Here is a 22649-nt window from a genome sequence, read left to right as displayed (position 1 = left end):
GAATTTTGTGGCCTGCTAATTAATTAAAATAATTGCTATCTAAAAAACACTGAATTTTCTAAGTTCTTTGTGCCTATCATAATATAAACAGGCAAAAGTGTGAACCTAAAGAATGTAATGATTCTGTAGTAAATTTGACACTGGGAAGTTTTTAGAAATTAGATAATTATACTATAGATGTACACTTTATTGAACTCAACTGACTGTTTTTTAAAATGTTCTAACCAAATTTTGTTTTAACAAAACACTAATAATGCATAATCATTATAAATATAAATAGAAAACAACCAATTTTCAAGAATAAAGGTAAGAGATAAAAAAATCATATAAGCTATTTTATGTATTTTTCAAATTAAAAAGTACAATATGTTTTACTACATAAGTACTTATTTCCTATCTTTGAGTACTTCTGTAAACGTCTTATTAAACATTTATTTCTTAAAAAAATATGACATGAAGACAGAATAAAAAAATCATAATTTTAGTATTGTTAGTTACACACTTATATGTATTTATTATGCTTAACATTTATATAAAAATAACCTAAAATGTTTTTATACAAGTTAACTTTTCTTCTTCATCAAGTTAAGTAACAATTTAGTATCACTAATTTGAGTTTTTTGTCTTTTCTTCTGTTTTTCAACACCTTTTTGTTTAGGTTTTCTATCTTCATTCTCTATTGATTTAGCTTCAGTCTTCGGCTTTTTAAATAGATTCTTTAACGCAATATCAGTTTTTGATACTTTTTTAACAAGTGTTTCACTTTTTGCCGTCTCCTTCAGTAGTACTTCCTTTTGAAATGTAACTTTCTTCTCAGCGTTTATTTTCTTCTTTAAAACTTTATTACTAACATTTACCGGTAAAGCATTTTGTTTTTTTGTCAATTTGTTAAGTGCTTTAAGCTTATTTTTCCCAAATTTCACCATTTTATCTGTTATTACTACATAAAAGTTTTATCAAATCAACACATGTAATTGACATAAAATATAAGTATGAATTATTTTCATAATGTCAACAAAATATAACACAGATTAACAACGCGTAACAGATTATATTCAGCAAATGAAATATAAAACCGTAAATGAAAAATAATACATTATACATATGTACGAATATAATTTTTCCGCCAATGCTAATATTCAATATTATTTTCAAATTTAGCACCAAAATTAATTGTAATTTAGTACATGTTCGCTTTCGTTTGTCATATTCATCGATACTGCGCTCTCCATTTTCCGTCTAATTCTTGAGGCATTGCATGTTCAGTGGCAGAACTTAATGCAGCATATTAAAGTAAATTACAATTGGTGTGTCTACTATATAATATTTATAAAAATATATTTTTTAATTATTTTTATTAAATTTCAAAATTGGAAATATCTTAGTAATAGTACTATTTCCATTTAGGACGTTATAAAACCAGATGAGTTTTGCAAACGTTATCTACATTCTCTTTATGAGAATTGGATCCCCTGAAAGGAAATCAAATACAAAATTATCGCGTTTACGGTCAGAAAGAAAGGCTTTAAGTAAGCGGTAAATAAAATTGAAAAGTAGATTAGGGAAATTAAATAAAACGCATACAATATTATATTTAATTATATTATTGTCACTTTGCGTCTGTAAGACAACGCGTAGCGCGTAACAGAAACAACGACACAAAATACACATCCCTATACAAATACAAGTTACACAATGACACTGACGTCACTAAAGCATGAGCAAATAAATGCATTATCTCACTAAAACTTACTCAAAATGACGTACAAAATATTTACAACTGTCACTAATACGCTTAAATTGTATTTTTAAAATTAAAATTCATATATTATCTTATTATTTCATAAAATAACCTCATTTAAATCCGATTAATAATTGATATCGCAATAAAATAATAGACTAAATATAGTAAACATTAATCGGCAATAAATTGATACACAAACATTTAATTAAATAAAAATAGAGAATACCCAAAGCACAAATAATAAAGCAAATAGTTAAATCTAAAATTATGGTATTGGCAGTTTAAATGGGAATGTTAATTACCAGAATTTCATGATTCTTAAGAAATAAATAACAATATAGTTTTTGTTATGAAATGTCACAGCCGTTTAAAACAATAAAATTATAATTATTTTAGATTATTGGAATTAACTAGACTAGTGTATTGGGAATACGTTAATATTATTTAAAGTGTTATGCATACTTAGGATAAAGAATATATTAAAATTCTGTAAAAAAACTTTTAAAAGGATCGACGCGTTTTCAAAATTTAGACATTATATTTTTTTTTACAGAACTTTAAATGTACAGCAGATCCTTAAAATGATAATTTGTGCTAAATATGATTATTACGTTTTTTAATGATCAACATTCAAACTTCTACTTCATTATGAATATGTATTTATATATAATCTATATATAAAAGCTACTGCTAAGTCCACAAAAATATTGTCTTTTCTAGGAGCTGTATTATAATATAAAAAAATAAAGCATGTTTTTTTTTATTTTAAAATAAACTAATTTTGTAATAAAATTAATGTTGTAAATTATTGTTCATAATTGAACAGGTTATAAATTAATATTTTAAATCGATTATTTTGACCATACTATTTAAAAATTTAATAATATTATTTAAAATAATTAAAATGGAAGCAGCGTTATTATATATATTATTATCTATAATATATTTTCAACATTTGAATTTTGTAAACATTTATATGAACCCTTATATTTTTAATTATATAGATAATACATATATAAAGATAATATCGTCGTTGTGCTTTTATTAATACTTTGAAACGATGTTTAAAGAAATAATTTAAGTAGAAAAAAATAAGAAACACATTTTCATATTAATATTTTTATGTTAAAAATATATAATGTTTACACATATATATGATAAACATACGTATTAAAATGGTATATCAAATATTTTTTAAACTCAATTTTAGTTTTATTTGATTAGCTTTTAAGCGTACATAGGTACCTACATCATATACTTGTGTAAAGTCCACAAATAAAATGGCTAGAATAAATTACAACAAATATAAAGCACAACGACAATTATAATATACGAACAACTAATTTTATAGAACACATCGAATGTTTTCATGTATATTGTTGCTGACACAATTACTAATGAACATTTTTTAAATTTTGGTCATCAACTATAGATAGATATTTGATACCATATATGAAAAATTGCATAGATGGCATTTTATTTTAAGTCTTAATTTTTTTCAGAACAGAGAGCATAGAGAATTTAATGTTATGTTATATGCCCCATTTTTCGTAGATTTTAAAATCCATAATGAAATGACATTTATACATTTTTCATTTTCGCAAAATTAAATCAATAATATCTACTTTAACTACTTCATAAAAGCAAGCACGTATATTTTTAATTTAACATTCATATATATGTATATATAATACATAAATAATAGAATGTGTTTTTTATGTATATATTATTATAATAATTCTAAACTAAATACTGAATTTCTTCGGATATGTCACGGCATACTCCGGTGGTCCTTTAATTTTCCTTACTGGAAAAATAAATAAAAAATATTTTTAAGCTTCACAATGTACGCGCATACAGCAGCATAGGTAGAGGGAACCTAGTGTTACTACATTCATCACGCACCGTCCGTTTCCGTCTCCATCCGTTTTGAAATTTTATTAGATAAGTTGCGTAACCGATCGCCGCGCTTTGTCTGGCCAGGGCGTGGAAATGAAAATAATTTATTACGCTGAGTGGGGATCGAGTTCACACATTAGCGTTCACAGTAGGATTCTGTTCCGCTGCGACACTATAGCCTCGATATATTTTTTTTAGCTTCGCGTAATATCCCGCACATAGCAGGGTACAAATAGGGAATGTGGGTGCTTTGTGTCCAGAAGATACTTCCTTTCGACTAAGACAACTTCCGTTCCCCACTTTCCGCCGAATTCGAGAGGGATAGATTGTTGAGTGGCGGAGTGGCAGAATTCAACCCCGCGGTTTGTCTCGCCAAACGAGGACATGAAAATATTAAACACTTCATTCTCTCGACTGGGAATCGAACCCACAACTGTCGCTTTTACGTCGCCCGCTTGTGCCTCTGCGCCACGACGGCCTTTAATTATGTTGTGTAGTTATAGATATATTATATATTTTTAGATATAATATAATTATGATAAGAAAATTATAAAACGTATATTATACCTTCATCTTCGGTCGTACAGAGAGCGTTAGCTTTTGCATTAAACGAGTTGCAGCATCTATAAATAAATTAAAATAAATCAAATAAATCAGCTTCACGCTGTATCCCGCACAGAGGGAACCTAGTGTTAAGACACTCCGTTCACCATTTCGAGTCTAATTTTGGAGGTATTGCATGTTAAGTGGCGGAACTTAACGCCGCGTTTTGCCTCGACACCAGACCGAAGAGACAAATATATTTCATTTCCTCGAGTGGGAATCGTATCCATAACCTGTCTCAAAAAATATACAACATTTATTTAAGTAAAATATAAAACATTTAAGCTAATTAAGTAGTGTGGTATATGTTTGCAGTATAACACTTATTTTAGCGTACCGCACGTCTAGCCTATCAAACACCAACCATCTCGGTGTAGGGTGCAACCTTCCACTTCCGGCTACTTTCTTAAAACCATCTGTTCATCGCCAGGCCCTCAGCCCAAGGCCCCTCAGCTCCACAGGGTAAACGAACAACTTACCAGTAACAAATCCCAGCCCCTCGATCCTGGTGCGCGGCTCCAGCAGTAGCAAGTACACGGGCACGGCCGTGAGGATCATGAGGCAGCCCACGCCCGTCTCCGCGGGGGACGCCACCGCCGGGAACGCTATCACCAGCAGCGTGCAGATTATGTAGATTACTGTGGGCAGTGTAGTACGTAAGTGTTAGTATTGTTATTATGTTACGAAAAATGAGTAAAATGTTTCTTTCGCTTCACGACTTATCCTGCACATACCAAGGTAGGCAGATGGAACCTGTCAACCTAGTGTTAAAACACTCCATTCCCAATGAGAACCGTCCGTTCCACCCTTTTCACCAAATTGTCTAGGTTACTAGATAGATTGCGAGGAATTAAAAACATAAATTGAATCGAATCTGTAACTGTTGCATTTACAAGCACACGTTGTGCTGCTCCGCCACGGCGCGATGGCCTCAAGTACCTTACACAAGGCTTAAAATTTTGGTACGAAATTTTAATAGAAAAGTGTAATATATTTCTCTATATACAAAAGCTAAAAATACTATATAAGCTAAAATATAAAAAATAACTCACTCGGGAAGAACAGGTTGACTTTAATGGGTCTTTCTAAATCAGGTCTTGTGTAGCGCAGTACCGGGAGGCACAGCACCGCTGCTCCTATACTTAACTGTAAGTGACATTACAAATCAGAGTTAAGTATCGTAGTTTATTGTAAAAATGTTAAATAACACACATATTTATCTAAAAAGTTTTTAGTTATCTTCAAATCTTTTTAGTATGTTCAAATTATAAATTTTTATGTTATATAAAAAATATAGAAAAGTAATCTAGGAAATGCAAATGTTTTATAAAAGTAAGTTTCATATATAGAGACGGCCTATATAAATATGAGTTTTGTTACAATGGCGTCGCGTTAGCCATAGATAGAAGTTTCAATAAGGAACTTAAAATTTTAAATATAATACAACTAGCGGACGCGCGCACCTTCGCTTGCTTATTTAGGGGTAAATTCTAATAGACCATGACACATGTGTTCAATGAAATAAGAGTCTAAAAGAGTCGGTGGCGATTTAAAGATTTTTCCATACAAACATTCACCCTTGCCCCCACATGCACCCTTAGGGGGTGAATTATAGAAAACCATGCAACACATATTCAATTAAACATTTTTAAGAGTCTTAATTTCAAATTTTATAATAATCGGTGGCGTTTTAAAGATGTTTCCATACAAACTTTCAACCCCTTATTTGCACCATTAGGAGAATTCAAGAAAACCATGAAACACGCGTTCAATTAAATACTTTTAAGAGTCTGAATTTCAAATTTTATAAAAATCGGTGTCGATTTAATTTTTTTTCCATACAAACTTTCAACCCCTATTTCCCCCCTTTAGGGTTAAAATTTTTCAAAATCCTTTCTTAGTCCAGAATTGGATGTCCAGATTACGAAAGTAAACATTTGTCCAAATTCCACGTTTCTACGCACAGTGGTTACGGCTGTGCGTGCGTCTTACCTCAGTCAGTGAGGACAATTCCTTTTATATATATATATATAGATATATACATTACACAGTTTTAATTAATTAAATTAAGTATAATTGTAATATACGCTATTTAACCAAAACTTACCCAAGTGGCGAATCCGACGTAGTTAATGAGCGCGTAGATATCGGACACGGTGAGGTAGAGCAGCGAGAGCAGCGCCACGGCCAGCACGGCGGGCGCCGGGGTGGCCCGCGCCGACACCATCGTCAGCATGCCCGGCAGCTGGCCTTGAGCTGCACCCGCGTAGAATAATCTGGAAATGTTATCCGTTTTTTTTTCGAACTTGAGGTTAATGCTGTCAGCCCTATTGGCTTTTACAGCCACACTGGGTAGGGAGGACAGTACTCTTAAATGTAATAAGGATTGATAAGGAGGAAAAATATTCCATTCTTCACTTTCTAATCATTTTCTAGAGAATATATTTAAATATAATCTCTCCAAATGTAAATCTAACTAAGTTCTAAACGGCCTGCGAGATTTAGGCATTTGTAATCCTAAAATTGATATTAGTTTTCTAAATTGCTAAATGGTCAAAAGAGCCAATCCACAAAGAATTGTCTTGTAAGATAATTAAGTAAACTTTTTTAATAAAATTGTAATTTAGCTAATTAAAAAGAAGCTTCAGGTTACCTAGAAGAAGTCAGCAAAACCCCATTAACAGCGCCAAACGTGGAGGCAGCCACGAACAGCGGTATAGAGAGCGCGAACCACCCGAATAGGCGCTCCGCAAACGTCACGGCCACTGCCGCGGAGCCTAACACCTACATTTCAGGTGACATTAGGGGCAGGTTATAGTATTTATTTAGGAAACGTATAAAAATTTGAACGTAGCAGGATTTAAACCCACGCCTCTTGGAAGCCGTCCAAGCGCTCTGACCACTAAGCCATACGTTCTCATCAAACTACGTCAAAATTCTTATACGTTTGTTACAACTTAGCTTAACTTAGTTTTTAAAAGGTTTTAAGAGAAAAATACAACGCAGAAAGTTTGCTGTAGATACTGCTGAGCAGCTTTTCTTCTCGACCGAGTGGACAATGCACAAAAGTTCAGAAAGTTTAACTTCGACCATACTATACTATTTTAGAGATGAATTATTTTCTACTGATGAATAATTTCAGTTTAAATAAAATTATAAAACTAACAGAAGTAAGTACAACTGCACATTATTAATTTAATTATTTTTTTAATTTTCAATACTATTGGGTAAGCGTTTGAAATATTTTTGCAGAATTGTGAAATTAAAATTTCTCAAAAGCATTTTCCAGTAACAAAAGTTTCCATACATTTCACTTATGACACCATTAAATTTTAATGTACTAAAGACTTACCTCGGTAGGCGACAGAGTGGTATAGAAAGCGACGTTTGTAAACGTATACACAATAGTAACTAATGCACAGGAAATTGCAATAGCTCGCGGAAGATTCTTGACTGGATCCTTTAGTTCTTCTATTATGAAGTTGAGATAGTTCCTGAAATCGAGGAAAGGAAATATTTTATTTTCATACATCCGCCAGCTATAGCAGGTCACCATTGAATCAACTCCCTACTCTCCGACCAAATAAGTTTATGTCGTATAATGATAGGCTACTATCATTATACGACGATCGTAAGAATTTTATTTTACTATAATAGGAAAATGAAAATGATTAAGATAATTGAACTTGCAACCGTCGCGTCGCTCGCGGTCTTATTGTTTTTCTTTTTGTAACTGCGGAAAAAAAGTATATTTTTTAATAATATTTACCATCCGTTATATGCGAAGAGACCTGAGTAGAAAGACAGCGCTATAGATGTTACATCGTTGGTCGTGCCTTCGAAGGAGAAGTGCTCCACCTTACCTTAAATAGAAAAAAACAACTGTATCGTAGACCACAACATGGAAAAGAACGGATCACCAAGGATGGTACTGGAGCTTGCTTTTATATATCATTATTCAAATTTGTTTAATGATAATTTTTCATTAACTAACATTAAAGACAACAACTAAGAAAACTCGACAAAATCAAAGGAAATTCTTCCGTTTCTCAGCGAATTAAGGTCGATCCCCAACGAAGCTATTGCAGTACTACGTATAAGGTATACTTGTATTGTAGTAGCTCGCATTACATAGCTTTTTCACATGAAATTAAATAACAGCCGGCGCTGACCGGATCGCGGCAATCATCTAATAAGATCGCACTGTCCGTCTGTCCGCCGACGCCTTCCGAGAGGAAGGACTAAATTTAGTTTATTTTTTTTATTATATATTTGTTATATTGAATATATTGACTTTTTTATTATTAATTATTTATTATATTTTAATTAATATTTTAAAAAATATATTTTTTTTATAATGTAAGACAGTCTTTTTTCTGTAGGTAGCAGAGCGAAATCAAGAAGAATATTGGTAGAAAGTCGGTTTACGTAGTTGTCCCGCGAATATATATTTTTTAATTTATTACAGAGAGCGAAATAAGAAAGAAGCTACAGAAGCTAAATTCCATATTGTTAGAAATTTTATTGAAGTAACCGTCGAATTAATTTTCAACATAGCGATATTCGAAACTCTATCTTTCCTTTCTTTTAAAAGTATTCCTCTTGCTTAAATCAGAAGTGGGATAACAGTTTAAAATATAAAAAAAAAACTTTAATTTTCAAACACATAATTTATTTTAACTGAAATAACTAAGTGACATTAAAAAATAAAAAAAGAACAAAAACTATTTAATTCTATCTTGTCAATGCTTTATGAACGTCGATCAAAGAAATAAAACTGAAAATTAAAATCTGGCCACTTCAGAGTATACGAGAGACAATGAACTTAAGGATTGTAATAAATCAAAAATAGTATGTACGGAAAAACAAACAAGTTTGTCTCGAAGGACCGACCGGTCTTTCGAAGTACTAAGAATTCTTATAAAAATTTCCAAATTTTTTCTTGACAGACGTCCGTCTGACTCTTGGTTAATGTATTGAACGTTTCTTATTTTGAACTGTCTGATATGTGTAGTTACTTGGAATTTTAGTTTATTTCAATTATGTTGAATTTAATAACGTGTATACTTGGTTTTATTATTTTATAATCTGTGAACATTACTTCAGTCTGAAAGCCTTGATAAGATTTTGTTTAAAATTTGATAATTTAAAAATGATAATATCTATTTAGATATATGAATATAAAAAGATATGTAAAAATATTTTACATAAAAAATAATGTGAAAATGCGTGTAACGGAACTAAATGTCATGTAATTGCAAAACAAAGTATAGGAACCTATTAGATATTAACATTCTCACAATCAGAAGTGAATCACCCGCTTGGTTACTGATTTCTTATCTAGTTTCTAAACAGTCAATCTTTTAGTAAAATTAACTTTTCAACAATTAACTCAAAATGAATTTAGGTAGGTACCAAAGTTTAGTAATATCTATAAAAAAATCAACTAAACTAGCCTAAATGGTTTAACATTTCGTGAATGAGTATTTATTAGTTAGTTACACATATCCGTTATTTAGTTCGACAATTCAATATTCCTGTCGGCACAAAGGACCAATTTGTTGGCAAATTGATTTATCTCGAGCCATTGAGAGGTGATCCTGCAGATGACACCGAATGAGAAATCTCTTAGTGCTTCAACTTGTGAAATCTTTTTTTGTTGTTATATAGAAATTAGATGGATAATGGAGGTTATTAAGTTTGTCCGTAAACTTTAACTTTTTTTTGTAGATACATAACTCTGTCTAAGTGCCCATGGTAACTTGACCGCAGCTACAATTATTATTAGTGCATTCTGCCAAATAAACATTTTAGTTCATAACTTAAATTAAGCAATCAATTTACAGAAATCGAACCCGCACTCTTTTAAGTCTAACCTCAGATCATAGAGATCGATTCCCTATTTATCGGGTTCTATATATCACAAATAAGGAATCTCTTCGTGTGTTGTTGGAAACGTTTTTATTAAATACGAAATTTGAATAGAAATTTATTAAGTGTAACTTATGAAAAAATATATTAGATACTAGCGACCCGCTTGCGGCTTCGCCCGCTTGAAACTCACGACACGCTTTGCTTTCACGCTTTCGTTACCAGAGCTAGTAAATTGTTATATAATATAATAATTACTAAAACACAATATTTACCTCTGCAAAGTTGGTAGATCCCAGCTGCTATGATAATGAAGAGAGCAAGTAGCTTCGCATACGTGAACCAATCCTGTACTCGCGTGGCTGCTCGAACTGACCAACAGTTGACGAATGTCAACAGTACTGTTGAAGATTAAAAAAAAATTTGTTAGTAGTGCCCGCTCACAGTTTCGCCCGCTTTAACTATTGTAATATTTTACTAGGTAAATATTTTATTAATATAACTAAATTTAAATTCTTTCTCTTAAATAATTATGTCTATTAGTGAAAACTGCATTAAAATCTGTTGCGTAGACTAAAAGTTATATTTTTCTTTAAATGAAAGGTAAAAGTGATTAAATATGTACAATGTTACAACATCGTGTAATTACGCCGTTTTCAAATGTGCGTGGTAATTTTAAGTTCCTTTCTTCAACTTTAAAAATTATATATATTGTTGCTCTAAAATTTCAACCATAAATAACAAAGGGTACAGGGATACTAAAACCTTTAATATTAAAAACAATATATTAACAAAAACAAGTAATGAGTACGTAGAGTAAGAAATTACATATTAGTATCACATAAGTTTATCTCTATCAACTTCATAAAAAATATACTATCGGATTTTGTAATATTCTTGATATATAAATATAAAGGCGATTTAACACTTCGATAGTATAAAATAATCCAGGCAAATATAGCAGTCTAGACGTCTGGCCTCTTTCTAAAGTTCTCTATTACTCTTAACCCGTTCATTCTGTATATCAGCTTGTAAGATAAGGTACTCCAATCTCTACTTTCCGCTTTTCCAGCGATATTGCAGCGCCGTGCCTTTGTTACCAGATTGGAGAAACATTAGTAAATCTTGATATAACCATAATGGGTCATAATCTTATAGACTTTTGAGAAAATTGAAGAGGTGCTTGTAGGTTTTTGGCTTTAGGTACATATTTATATTAGTGACTAAAATATTTAACACCATATTCGCAAAAGAACTTTTCATTCCATTATCCACTTTGCCCATTTAAGAGAGGCGTTGGAAGATAACTCCATATTAGGTTAATTAATTTATACCTACTCGTATTTAGACTAAAACGTGCTTTATGTAGAAGGAACCTAGTGTTAAGATATTCCATTCCCCTTCACTGCTCCAATAGACAAGACATTGCTCAATGAGTGATGTTATTTAACGTTGTGCTTTTGTTTTCTTACCAGAAGGAAGAGTGAAAATGAATATAAATATTTTACCCCCAGATTGGAATCGAACTCACAATCTTTTTTTAAACATATAAATTGATAAACTAAAGAAAAGTAAATAGTAGAAAATATACAACTTACATATACAGCAAGCAGCTAGTAACCGCGTGGCGTCCTCGGGGGGGTCACATTCAGGGAATATAGGCTTCAGCACGTATACGCTGAATGTCAAAGCCACTATCGCCTGCAAATAAATTGGTGATTTTAAACATATGTTGGAAATATTATAAAGTGAGGATTAATTTAATAATTAAATCGTAAAAAACTATTTTTATTATTTAAAAAAAGACAAGAATGGCACTTCTTTAAAATTACTAGTGTTCGAGAGGCATAAGTTGAACATTGCATTTGTGTTAGTGATTAAAAGTAGAGCCAGAAAAAAAATTTAAAAAATATATTTATTATTAGAAATCAATAAAAAAGTTCCAATATAAAAATTTTTTACTCTCGTCTGATGTGTCGTTTAAGTTAAAAATGAATCCTTCCGTTTTATAACCGAGAACAGCGCTGTGTCCACATTTTTTTCCTTTTTACTGCTTGGTCAGATTCACAGTATTTTTAAGAATTTTAAAATATTACTCTATTCTACACTTAGGAAAGAAAAATATTTTTTTAAGAAAACGTATAAAAAAATTCTATATAACGGGATTTGAACCGTTCATCCTTTTAATATATGAACTTATATAAACAACTCAATCCCACGGAACTAGAGCAATCAATAGACTTAAACTGATTCAATGTCGTCCCACGTCACGTCAATAATAACGTTACTCTAAACAAATGGGCTGCGATATAGCCTTTAACGTGCAATTGGAAGCTGACACAGTCCCACATCGGGCGCCATATTTTCTTGTTTAACTATTTATTGAAGGAAATTGACAATAAACTTTGTAATATTGAGCTGAGGCCAGTCGTGACGCAGGGGCCCGAGCGTGTGACTGTAGGTTGTAGGTTCGATTACCACTGTAAGAAAGGAATATTTAATATTTTTATTTCTTTGCTCTGGTGTCCAGGCAGAGGGCGGCATTAAGTTCTGCCATTCAACACGCAATGCCTTCAGAATTCAATGGAAACTGGGGAACGGAGTGTATTTCATGCGGGATAAAGCGTGAAACTGAAAAAAATACAATAACTTTAAGAAACTTTTGTTCTTAAAAACTGTCATATAACAATCGTATATCAATAAGGTCGAAATACATGATTTCAGTGTAATCTTATATTGTATTTTACAAGCAATCTATTCTTATTGCTGCCCACGCTCGTCATTTACGCAGGACGTCAACAAAAATAGGTTAAGATTATTCCTAAAGGCTCTATTATCAGATATTTTGCTACTTTCATCTTTATTCATTTAGAATACGATCCTTTCTTCTATATTTCTTTTTCTGGACATGGAAAGAATTGGGTCAAAGTTGAAATCATTTGATATTTGATTTGGAGATTATCATAGCACAGTGGGAACCGTAATTCCCGCTCTGATTGAAATTCAGCGTTGAACTCCGCCACCCAACACGTAATGTCTTGAAAAATAGGCGGGAAGGAAGTGGGGGGGCAAAGTGTCTTAAAACTAGGTTAATAAGTCTCTTGTGATGATTTCTACGAATATATTGAATCGATTAAATAGTAAAACATATCTTATGTTACAGTTAAGACTGTTAAATCTAATACCGTAATGTATAGATGTTTCTGATAATCGTATTATGTACTCAGTTTACGTAACAATCCGAGTTCGATACAAATCTAGGGCAAAGGTTTTATAGGCTCACAATAGTAGGGTATTCTTGGCCTTGATATACTATCGATTTTGATATATAGAAGAATTATTTGGGGTAAAGAGAGTGTTTTCTTTTTTTTTTACCCATTCATAGTAATACCTCTATATTTCTTTCTGATTATCGACTAGCTAAACTAAAAGTCGAACTTTGTCAAATCAGGCTGGGAAATTATGATAATATTTTATTATAAGCTTCAACTGTATATTCAATAAATAAAAAGAACTGTACCTGTATCGCCATACCATAACAGAACAGAACACAGAACAGGGTACACAGTGAGAACCTGGGAACGTAGTGTTAAGATACTCCGTTCGCATTAAGTCATTTCCGTTCCCCACTTTCCACTGGATCCTGGAGGAAAAGCTTGTTGAGTGTGTATAATATGTGTGTATATACAAGTATGTTTTATTTTTACATTGAATGTGCACATCAAGTGTTGTTTTTCCCGTAATGGAAACGAATTACTGCTCTACAATCCCTAAGGAACCTACACGTCTGCTTTCTGTGCGACTACCTAAGTTAGTAAGGTATATGTAAATAATCAAAAAAAAAATTTGCGAAGCTAGAGAGTGTGGTAAAAGAAAGCAGGAGGTCATAGCATTGATGATATTGAAGGTGCAGAGGCCAGCATGACGATTCCCGGAGGACATCTGCGAAGAGGGGTCTACTCTAAAAATAAATCAAGAACATAGCCATAAGAAGATAATTACTTTTACCGAGAATAGAATTCCTGGCCTCCAGGCTCTAACAATTATTTTTCATACAAATAGTACATGGAACTACTGTTCAAAAGGTTTTTTCGCTAAAGAAACTAAAAATATTTGAAGTAAGAATAGTAAAAGCTTGTATATTGTCATTCTATTGTAGCTTGTTTAAAAATGCTAGTACCGCACAGCATTGTTAGTGTTAGGGTTACCATAAACAATATTGTAGCGGGAAAAAGTATAATATAGATTAAAGAGAGTGGGTTGAATGTGAACGTTTTACAGAACTTTTGTAGAAGAGTTGAAGGTACTTTTGTTAAGGCTGAATTGCGAACAATTTGCGGAATAAGCAAAAAACCGTAGAACTCAATTCATGTTTTTCACGATATTATTTTTTTTTAATGAAATTTGAATGTATTGAAATTAAAATCTATCATCATAGATACAAAACTTCTTTAATGTACTCGGCGTTAATTACTTTTATTATAACTTTTAAGATATCAGACTATTAATATAAATCCAAAAGGTAAAATGAGGTGCTTAATTACATCTGAAAACCAGTTCGAGTTTCATCATTATTTTAAGTTAACTTTTTTGTGCGTTTAACGTATGTATGGTTACTCTAACGTAGGGCGCCTATGGTCGCCTCTTATCGTGTTGAATGGACGCTGTAAGTAGGAAGTGACGTAAATAGCTTTAAAATGGCGTTTTCTCGTCATCGTCATTATGATTTATCTTGCAAAGTGTTTTAGATTTAAGATTCTTTAAATAAATAATATATATATTAATCAAGGTAAAAAATACCTGAATGAGACCGTCCAGAAGCAAGGGCACAGATCTCACTCGGGGGACTGAAATATTTATTATTTTCATTTCCTCACTCTGGTAACGAGACAAAACGAGACATTACGTTCCAACCCCAACACGCAATGCCTCGAGAATTCGGCGGAAAGTGGGGAAAAGGAAGGAAGAAGGAAGAGGGAACGTGGGAAAACTTTCGTTCTCCACTTTTCGTCGAATTGTAGAGTTAATTGGCGAAACTCATAGTCGTATTTTGCATTGTTACCAAAGGAACTGAAATTGTAAAATATTATATTTCCTCGAAAGGGAATCGAACCCACAACGTGTCGCGCACAGCTTGTTCTCTTGTGTCACGACTGGCCTCTACATGTTTTTTAAAAATATTTTTTTATAATGACAAACCTGCGAACACGGTCTAACAATCATACACTCGATCCACAATCGTATGAACGCGGCGAAGGGACCAAATGTCTCCATGATGTAGGCGTAGTCGGCCCCACTCAGACGTATCATCGTCCCCAACTCCGCGTAGCAGTACGCGCCTACCTGTTGGCAATGGGAAATTTATTAAATAAAGGAAACTGAAACGATTCCATACATTTTTGGGCCCAGAATGTAAAGAGATGAAAATGGTATGTTTTAGTTCAGGTTCATCATTCCCTCCTTGAAAATTCTATAAATTTTGGCAATCTGAGCGCTGAGTTATTAGAGATTTGATAAAAGTGAGGTTATTGTTGTTGCTTGTTCCAAAGGATGTCTCTGTCGGTTTCTAGGTATTAAGAAAAAAACCAGTAAGTTCATATTTTAAATATTTATTTCTATGGCACTATATATAGCAATATTTATATTTATATCTTACTAGCGGCCCGCCCGGGGCTTCGCCTGCACGAACTACGTTATTATTAATTTCTTTCTCCATGTACCTCCGTCCTATAAGTGACGTCCATGCAAAATTTGAGACTCCTAGCATTTGTAGTAACGAAGTTTCATACACACTTTCAACCCCAAAACAACCCCTTAGAAGTCGAATATTGCAAATTCCCGTCTTAGCGAGCTCATACGTCCTATAAGTAACTCCTATGCAAAATTGACATTCATAGTACATGTAATTTCTGAGATTTCGTGATGAGTGAGTGACCTTTCGATTTTATATATATAGATACACATATTTTTACTCAATATCGTGCCCAAAAAACGTTTTATATACATTATTAATATTAATTATTAATCATGATCATTAATTATAATTAGTATGTAATTTGTAAAAAACATGAAAACATTCTGTAAATAGATAACAAAGTTAAAATAGTCATGTGATACAATGTCAGAGGTCTCTTTATATATAGATTAAAAAGCACATGACTAATAAAATGTTGATAGCAAAGTTAAACAAAATAAGATTTAAATATTATCTTTTTATTAGCTTTAGAGTCTAAAAATTTCCAGGTGCTAGTTTAAACCCCAAGTAAAAGATTTAACTTAGTAATATAGCTATAAAAATCAAATAAAAGAAAATAATAGTAAGTAAAAGATATAAGAATAAAGATTTTTGATAAAAAAAACTAAGAAATGAAAATATTTTTAACACAAACGGTCTAACTATCACTGTTCACGGTTGTGACCAACGGACAGATAGATGGATGGACGGACGAGAGAACCTTAGTAATAGGGCACCGTTTTATCCTTTGGGTACGGAACCCTAATAAAAAAAAGGCACAGTCGGGTTAAAAAATTCAACAACTAACAGAAGCTTATACCATAATTAATAAACTATCTCTCGTTAACCCATTTCTTAATTCTAATGACTGAACAACCTAACCAGCCACTTCGAAGAGTTGACCTTGGCGACTAAAATCGATAGCGCTAAAGATTGATTCTTTGTATGATATAGGAATATCAATACATATAGGTTGTAAGTACATAGTTATAAATAGTTTAACTCTATAACAAAATGTACAGCTTGACAGCTTGCAGCTAAGTTACACCAGTCTATTGAATCCGTCGTGGCACAGTTGCATAGCGTTTTGACGTTTAACGCTAACGTTGCAGGTTCGTTGCAGGTCTCATTATGAAAAATGTAGTATTTTATTTTTTTCACTTTGGTATTACAAGACAGAGAGCGGCAACAATGTCTCGAAAATTGGAAAAATCGGAGAGTTGCGAATGAATAAACTGGCTATACTTAAATGAGCTTAACTCCCTCTCAATTTATATTTATTAGTACCTACAATCAGGGTATGTATTATATAACAGAAATAGCTATAATAATTTGTTCCTAATCTTTTGTTTCTTAATTTTCTTTTTGAAATTGCAATCGACCCAAAAAAAATATTTATTGAAAAAAAACCCTTTTTAAAAACAAGCTTTTACATTTTCATGGTGTATTGTATTTGACATATTTCATCCCTTTACCATGTGGAGATTGATACCTTCGTGTTCACATTCAGACGTAGCGACACTGTGCCTCGATGGCCTCATCGTGTTATCATCATGTTATTATGTCACCAATTATCAATACACTGTAATGGAAGTAAATTGAGATAAAGCGATGTGTGAAAACAATTGAATGCAGATTGCACATTATATAAATATTAATGAACTTTAACAAATGTTAAATATATATGGATTAAATATATATAAATATATATGGACATAATTATACAAGATTGTAATACTAATTTGTTTTATATTAAAATAAAAAAAATTAGGCCATTTTGACTGTTTGTGTGTTCGATCCCAATCCCAATGCTTCCAGAATTCAGCAGAAAGTGGGGAACGGAGTGTCTTAACAGGTTCCCTCTGCCTACCCTGCTGTGTGTGGGATGCAGCGTGAAGCTGATTTATTTTATTTTAAAAAGATTATTTCTTAAATTATAACAGCTAGGACGTGTCTGATGGATTACATGCAATAGTTGTTGGTTCGAATCCCTTAAAATATGGCAGTACTTAGTTAAAGATATTTAACCAAATACTTAGATAGTTTGTTAATTTTATAAAATAAATCGATTATTACGAGTACTAGGTGTAGGTACTCCTTTCCTTACTATGTTAAAAACGGGTAAAACTGAAGAAAATAACAGTAAATAATAGAAATAACGTCATGTCAATCCCTCCGACATAGCCCACTGTATCTGCTATCAGAGTTTCCTATTGTTAATAAATAAAATAATTGTTAATTATCATAATATAAGTAATTGCCACGCGAGAGAAGCCATGGATAAAAACTAGTCTAACATATGACTAGAAACGAGAAAAGTGAACAAAAACACAATTATAGAAGGTATAAGGTAAGTAATGCAAGAAATGCAATAAACATAATTTATACCTTTCAACATTAAATACCAATCACATTAAATAAATACCAGATTGCATCTCTAAGGACTTCTATAGCAATTTAATAACAATTTCTAAGAACTCAGGCTATTTGAATTTAATCGGCTTTTCTCCTTCATCCTCTATTAATGAAGTGTCATGGGACTGTTCAGAGATATTTATCTCTGTATATTATATAAAAAAATATTTATGAGATTGATATTTAAATGTACTGTATAAATCTTTATAAATAATAATAAATAGTCATTATATTTATTTGAACAGTAATTGCGACATTGGCTGTTCTTTCTTTCCACTTTTGGGAATGAATTTATTTATTTTAATTACAATTTTTTTGCTTTAATCCAAGAGAGAGAGAGAGAGAGAGTGGTGATTTTTCTCGGCACTCAATTCACAATGTCTCTAAAATTAGCCTCTAAATTGGAAACGCCTTACCTTTACGCTAGGTTCTTCTTGTATTTGTGCCTTTTTATAGTAGTGAAGCTAATACCATTTTCAATTATGACCATTTCTATTGGACAATTTATTTATTATATTGGTAAACTAAAAATTTCTAAAATATATGAATGAATGAAGTTCAAAAATAGAAAATAAAAGTATCTTCTCTTTTTTTTCGTAACGCATAAAATTATACCTACATACCTACATAATATGTGGAATGAATAAAAAAAAAGCGCAAAATAATTAATGTTAGGAAATAGTATTTATATAAGAACTTATTACTTTTCAATATATTAAATATTAGTTTATTTGTTTGCGACCACCTCTGGTCGGGAATGCGGTTGTTTCTGAGAAGAAGTACCTTCAACAGTTATTATTTTTGACTGCTGGATACCAAAGTTAAACGCACGCGCATTTAATGATTATCTTCGTTTTGTATTGCCAAATTTAATTTTATTATTTGCATACATAAAAGGTATACTTTTTTAGCTTCACGCCTTATCCCGCACACAGCGGGGTAGGCAGACAGAACCTGGGAACCGTAATGTCAAGACACTCCGTTTTCATTAAGACAATGTACTTTCCGTCCAATTTTTCGAGACATTATAAGAAAATAAGGATTACATAGATTTAATAGTGTTTTTTTTTATACTTTGAAAATGCCGGGTAAGTAATTATTTATTTGTACGTCAATAATAAATATGTTATCTTTTTCCTTAAAAATCTTGTTAAAATTCGATTACGCAAAGAGCTACATTATTATGTCTTATTATAAACTAGTCGTGGACTATAAAAATACGGATTTTTCCCGTTCTCGTATGAATTTCGGGAAATCACCTCTCTGTGCCTAGCTCTGTGCCTAGAATTCTACGCCGCGTAATTATGGCTGTGCGTTGTTTGTCAGTCATTTAAAACAAATTATAATATTATTTAGTTGGTTAAAACACTCTGCTACCTCTATCAAAATTTCGCGCTGTATATAGCACGTAGCACGGCAGGTACGTTCTCCGCGGAAATTTGAAACGTTGCTGTTGTGTGGCGGAACTTAACGCCGTGCTTTATCTTGGCTGAACTATAGTATTTACAATCAGATCATGTCAAACGATAGCCTTTATAAAAATATTTATTTACTTATAGAGGCATTCGAACCTACACTTATGGCATTCAATCTGCACTACGGTGACGGATAAACCAGAATAGTAAATTATAGTAGCTAGTAGTTACCAACAAGCACTACTCATTCATTCAATAGCATAATTTTAACCGGTTGTGATTATTGAGACCTGGCCTTATAACTGTTTTATTTTCACGGTCAACTAAATTATTTATTAATTATTATTATTAATAAATGGTTTATTATAGTTAAATAAATATAAGGTTATAGATTATCCTCCTTTATTCAAGCCTTTTTATATATTTATTGGTGCCAGAGTAGAGAAATGAAAATATTAATAAATAATTCATTCGCCCATTCATTCCCAGTGGGGAACGAAGCAACAACCTAGGCGTTACATTCGCACCCTTACGCTCATGCGCCACGAGGACCTCTAATAATTTAAATAATGTAAACTTCCCTCAAGTAAGCTTTGAATCCACGACCATTTACAGTTAAGTCGCATAAATGACCTTATATAAAATACATGCCAATTTAATTAATAAATAATAAGAATGATGTAACAATAGTTATTTTTAAATCACATACAGTTTGCAATGTTGCTAAGTAAGGTTTTAAACATTCACGAGCCTTGCACTAGACCTCGATGGCCGCCAATCGAAATTCTTAACATTGTGGGCTGTCGTGTCAGTTGTGACAGTTACGTTAAACGAGGTCATTATCAGAAAAAATGTGCATATTACTTCTTAACTTACTGCCTATTTAGAAATTTAGTAAATCTGAAGGTTAACCTTAGGTAGATTAAGGTATATATTATAGTTATAAACATTCCTGGGTGTTAGGGTGGTGGAAAGTTACGAAAAGGTTCCCTCTGCCAACCCTGCCTATATGGGAGAAACAGCGTGATGATTAACGGATTCGCATATTTACCGATTTTAGCAGCATATACAGAGGCAACCTTAGTGTTATGTCGTGTCACTCCTCTCTACATTCTCCACTTTTAACCTAATTTAATAGAAATACCTATTGAATTTTGCGTTGCGGAAACCAACGTCGCGCTTTCTTATCAAATCATACTTATACAATTTCACTAAAATATCAGTTTAATACTAATATGTAATTACTTTAGAATTATTTGATTGCAACTAAGAAATGCTAGAAATAAAAACTGTACGCAAAAAGTGAAAAGTATGCCATGAGTGATTGTTATCATAATTATAGTTTGATATTAAGAACAGATGCGAGGACCTACTTTGTTATAGATTGAAAATTATTTATTTCATATTTCATATTATTCCTAAATCATATAGGCAAAATATCTACATGTATATTATTTAAAAGAAATGCAATAGGGATATGCCTCAATGGTTGTAGGTTCGAGCCACACTGGAGAGAATATATTTTTTTATTTTGTTTTTGTCACACTGTACGAGTATCTCGCACATAGCAGGGTAGACAAAGAGAACGGAGTATCTTAATGGGAAACAGTGTCGTTTACCATTAAAACACTCCGTTCCTCCCTTTCAAGTCCCGCTACGTTCAAGTCTATAAATGTCAGTAAGACAAGACTAAAAAAAACTAATTAAGTATACTTAATATAACCTTATACCGTTAGCTTTGACATTTTCCTTTACATAATAAAAACGGTAGCTACCTATATATTATAAGTGAATGTGAACTAATGTATAGCGAAATCTGACGCTGTTGAAGGCCGTATGCCAATATTGTGAATTTTTGCAAGTGATTGGGCCACCGGGCCATGACCTGGCACGATCTATATTATAATAATATAATAAAAAACTCTATATAATTAAGATTTATTTAATAAGCTGATTTAACTAATCTGGAATATTTAATATTAGTTTTTAACAGTTACACAAATAATGATTACATTTTGATATACGTAAAGATAAAAAAATATATTTTATCCAAATAATAAAACAGTTTTTTTTTTAATTTTTGCAGCATTTTAGCAGCATTGAATCACGCCACTAAGCACGCAATGTCTCGAAAATTGTGAGGAGCGTGAGGAGCGGAGTGTCTAAACACTAAGTTACCAGGTTCCCTCTGCTATATGGCTATAAAAAGGAAGGAATAACTATTATTATATACAATAAATAATTTAGCACAGATATGACTCTAAATAAAACTAGTTTTTTTTATAATTGAGCAAATCACAGATAATTTTACGTATTCAGATTAATCTAATGCATCATTAGCGATGAAAAACACTAATTCCATTTCTCACTTGAAAATAATTTCTTGAAGATTAAATTTTTTTACGAATCAATCTAGCACAGACGGTTTATTTAAATTCTTTTTTCCTCAATTAATATTGGAGTAAATATATAATTAGCATTATTACTGTTTGGCTGTGATTAGTTCGTTCGTTTTATATTAAAGTTATATTTCTATCTTTTTATTTATTTTCAATAATAAATCCTTTTAACGGCGCTTAGTTCCGTCACTAAACAAGTGACAGAAAACGGAGAAAAGTGTCTTGATACTAGGTTCTCTCCGCCTATCTTATTATGCAGGAAAAGCTGTTGTTAATTTTTTACATACATCATCTGTACTAGTCTATACGTAACATAATATTAGTTACTCTGATGAATTACGCATATTAACACCGCGCTTTGTTTAGTTAGAAGGTGCAATATTTATATTAACTCAATCAATATTTTCTTATAAATAAGAATCGAACCAGCAACTATTTAGACATACTATGTACTATGTATGTGTATATAGAGGCATTTTCAAACTGCGTCACGATGACGTCTTTCTTAAGAAGTTTTTGATTAAATTTTGTTAAATCTTCGGATAAACTTTTTATCGAGTTCAGTCTAT

At 32.0% G+C, this 22649-nt stretch overlaps 1 protein-coding gene across 1 annotated transcript in view; it reads right to left on the bottom strand.

The window, feature by feature from the left end:
- Positions 1–1585: 1585 nt before the first annotated feature.
- LOC146528470 (Y+L amino acid transporter 2) overlaps positions 1586–22649 on the bottom strand; it is a 28356-nt gene continuing 7292 nt past the window's right edge. The window contains exons 3-13 of the mRNA XM_085203627.1: positions 15317–15460; positions 11716–11818; positions 10393–10518; positions 8016–8109; positions 7599–7740; positions 6900–7030; positions 6354–6522; positions 5299–5392; positions 4726–4884; positions 4211–4266; positions 1586–3551 (exon numbers count right to left, since the gene is read on the bottom strand). Of these exons, the coding sequence (XP_085059753.1) occupies positions 3549–3551; positions 4211–4266; positions 4726–4884; positions 5299–5392; positions 6354–6522; positions 6900–7030; positions 7599–7740; positions 8016–8109; positions 10393–10518; positions 11716–11818; positions 15317–15460 (1221 nt within the window). The 3' untranslated portion in view covers positions 1586–3548. The remainder of the gene's footprint in view (positions 3552–4210; positions 4267–4725; positions 4885–5298; positions 5393–6353; positions 6523–6899; positions 7031–7598; positions 7741–8015; positions 8110–10392; positions 10519–11715; positions 11819–15316; positions 15461–22649) is intronic.

Source organism: Heliconius melpomene, chromosome 19 (assembly GCF_056956725.1).
Source record: "Heliconius melpomene rosina isolate 202511_hmr_F chromosome 19, ASM5695672v1, whole genome shotgun sequence".
Taxonomy (NCBI): Eukaryota; Metazoa; Arthropoda; class Insecta; order Lepidoptera; family Nymphalidae; genus Heliconius; species Heliconius melpomene.
Note: the sequence above shows the minus strand (reverse complement) of the source record. Positions and strands in the feature narration are given on the sequence as shown.